The following is a 2,280-nucleotide window of genomic DNA, read 5'->3' on the forward strand; positions in this document are numbered from 1 at the left end:
CATAAAACCTGAAAATAAACCTACAAAAATATCTAAAAATCTTATTACTGAATGATAGTACTTGCAATAAACCTACAGATATATATAAAATCCCATTTACTGAATTAAAAATGTGACAATAAATATAATAAAATGTTTAGAAATCTAGTTATTGAATAATAGAACCTAACAATAAGTTTGCTAAAAATAAAAAAAACGTGTTCCTGAATAACAGAACCTGACAATATATTTACTAAATATAAATAAAAATGCTTGTTACTAGATATCAGGACTTCACAATAAACCTAATAGAATAATTAAATGTTTAAAACCTAGTTATTAAATACAAGAAAATAATCATAAACCTACTGAAAATATTTTAAAATGTTGTTGTTAAATAATAGAACCCAACAATAAACCTACAAAAAAAATCTGGAAACCAATGTTACTGAATAGCAGAACTTTACAATAAACATACAAAAAAGATCTAGAAATCCTTGTTACCAAATAAACAAAACTTGCAATATATTTGCATAAAATTATCTCAAATCCTTGTTACTGAATAACAGAAGATGATGATAAACTTACTAAAATGTTTAAAAACCTCAGTTATTAAATAACAGAAGATGATGATAAACTTACTAAGATATTTAAAAAACTGAGTTATTTAATAACAGAAAACAATAATAAACCTCTAGAAAATTCCAAATATCTTTCTGAAAATAAACATACTATACTAAAATACTATATTACTAAATAGCAGAGCTTGATGAGCAGCCTACTAAACATATTGGATAAAAGGATAAGAAATTTTTATTATGTATACATAAAATCCTGTGTTTTAAGAACGTTTCAGATTACTACTTTCATCAATCAAGTTATTTACTGTTCTATATTATACAAATGTTTATGAAAATCATACTGAAAACTTCTAAATTCATAAGTAGGTTACTCAATCAAAATAAAGAACCCTTTCAAAAGCTGTAGTAAATATAATGTACTCAGATAATGTTTGAAAAGGCAAGAAAATATTATAAAAAATATCTCTTAGATATGTTTGGAAGACTTAATTAATGCATGACAAATTTATTTATATATACTGATCAACTACTGTTTGTCTGAATATCAATAATTAAGATATCACTTTAATATCAATCTACTTGTTAACTAAAGGTTATTTGAAAGATCTAATAAAAAATTCAGAGAAAAATTAAAATGATTTCCAAAACGTTTTGAGGAAGGAAAAACAAAAAACAGTCTTGAAATTACAAATTCATTATATGTGTTCTTTCATGTTACATAAATCTCAGTGAAGTTAACCTCAAATTCTGTGGGATCTCCACTGCTTTTCTTTTCTTCAATTCCTTGAAACATCTCCTCACAAAACAAAGGTACAATACCTGATGGATGATAAGAATAAAATATTCTTCATTACACATGAACTGTATAACACATTAAAACTTTTATTAATGTCAGGTGATAAAAACACTAATACAATTTACTTAATGCAAAATTAATCCAGATAGAAATTTTCAGTTGTTTTTAAATACTGTTAAGTAGATTAGTTAAAATTAGACAACATGTTATTAGACCTTTGGCTGTTATAAAATTCTATTGTAAGTAAAGTAGCACAAAACCATTAAGTTAAAATTTAGTCAAAATAAGATTTTAATAAAATGCCATCTACTATTAATAAATATTTCAACACTGATATAACAGAAAATTATTCAAGTATTTTTTACCATAAAATGCAAGCAATGGATAAGACAATGGTGACTCTTTGTTTGAAAATACAAAATTTTGAATGTTTTAGTATTGAAATAAACATATAGGACCCACCTTTACTTACCTATTATTCGTTCTTGCCTTAAATTAGCATGAACAAAAGTCATAATTTCATCTAAATTTTTAAACAGTGCTGTCTGTACTTTGATATATCTTCCACAACAAATAATAATAATTAGCTCAAACTGGTTAGTACATGTGTCTTGAAGTTTTCAAACATATTTACATTGTTTATGTTATAAAGCTTATAAAGCAGTAGTGCTGTGAAAGATAAAAAGACTATTGATGAATGTTGGAAAGGACCAGCAGTGAACCCATCATGAATGAATAACTACTGAGGGTCACTTGTGGTAACATCCATAACAAGTTACCAATTGAAAACCAGCATGCAGTAATAATAGCAAAAACCACATGCTCACTTACAATGTGACCCAAGTAAAGCACCTCTTTCTGGAACAAGTGACATTTCATGGGATGGAGTTTGAGGTTTGCTGCTTTCAAACGCTTGATACTTCC

The 2,280-nt window shown here is 26.2% G+C and overlaps 1 protein-coding gene across 1 annotated transcript in view; it reads right to left on the reverse strand.

The window, feature by feature from the left end:
• LOC106459207 (kinesin-like protein KIF28P) overlaps positions 1-2,280 on the reverse strand; it is a 65,088-nt gene that overhangs the window by 55,746 nt on the left and 7,062 nt on the right. The window contains exon 3 of the mRNA XM_022385639.1: positions 1,279-1,379. Coding sequence (XP_022241347.1) covers positions 1,279-1,379 — 101 coding nt within the window. The remainder of the gene's footprint in view (positions 1-1,278; positions 1,380-2,280) is intronic.

Source organism: Limulus polyphemus, unplaced genomic scaffold, assembly GCF_000517525.1.
Source record: "Limulus polyphemus unplaced genomic scaffold, Limulus_polyphemus-2.1.2 Scaffold575, whole genome shotgun sequence".
Taxonomy (NCBI): Eukaryota; Metazoa; Arthropoda; class Merostomata; order Xiphosura; family Limulidae; genus Limulus; species Limulus polyphemus.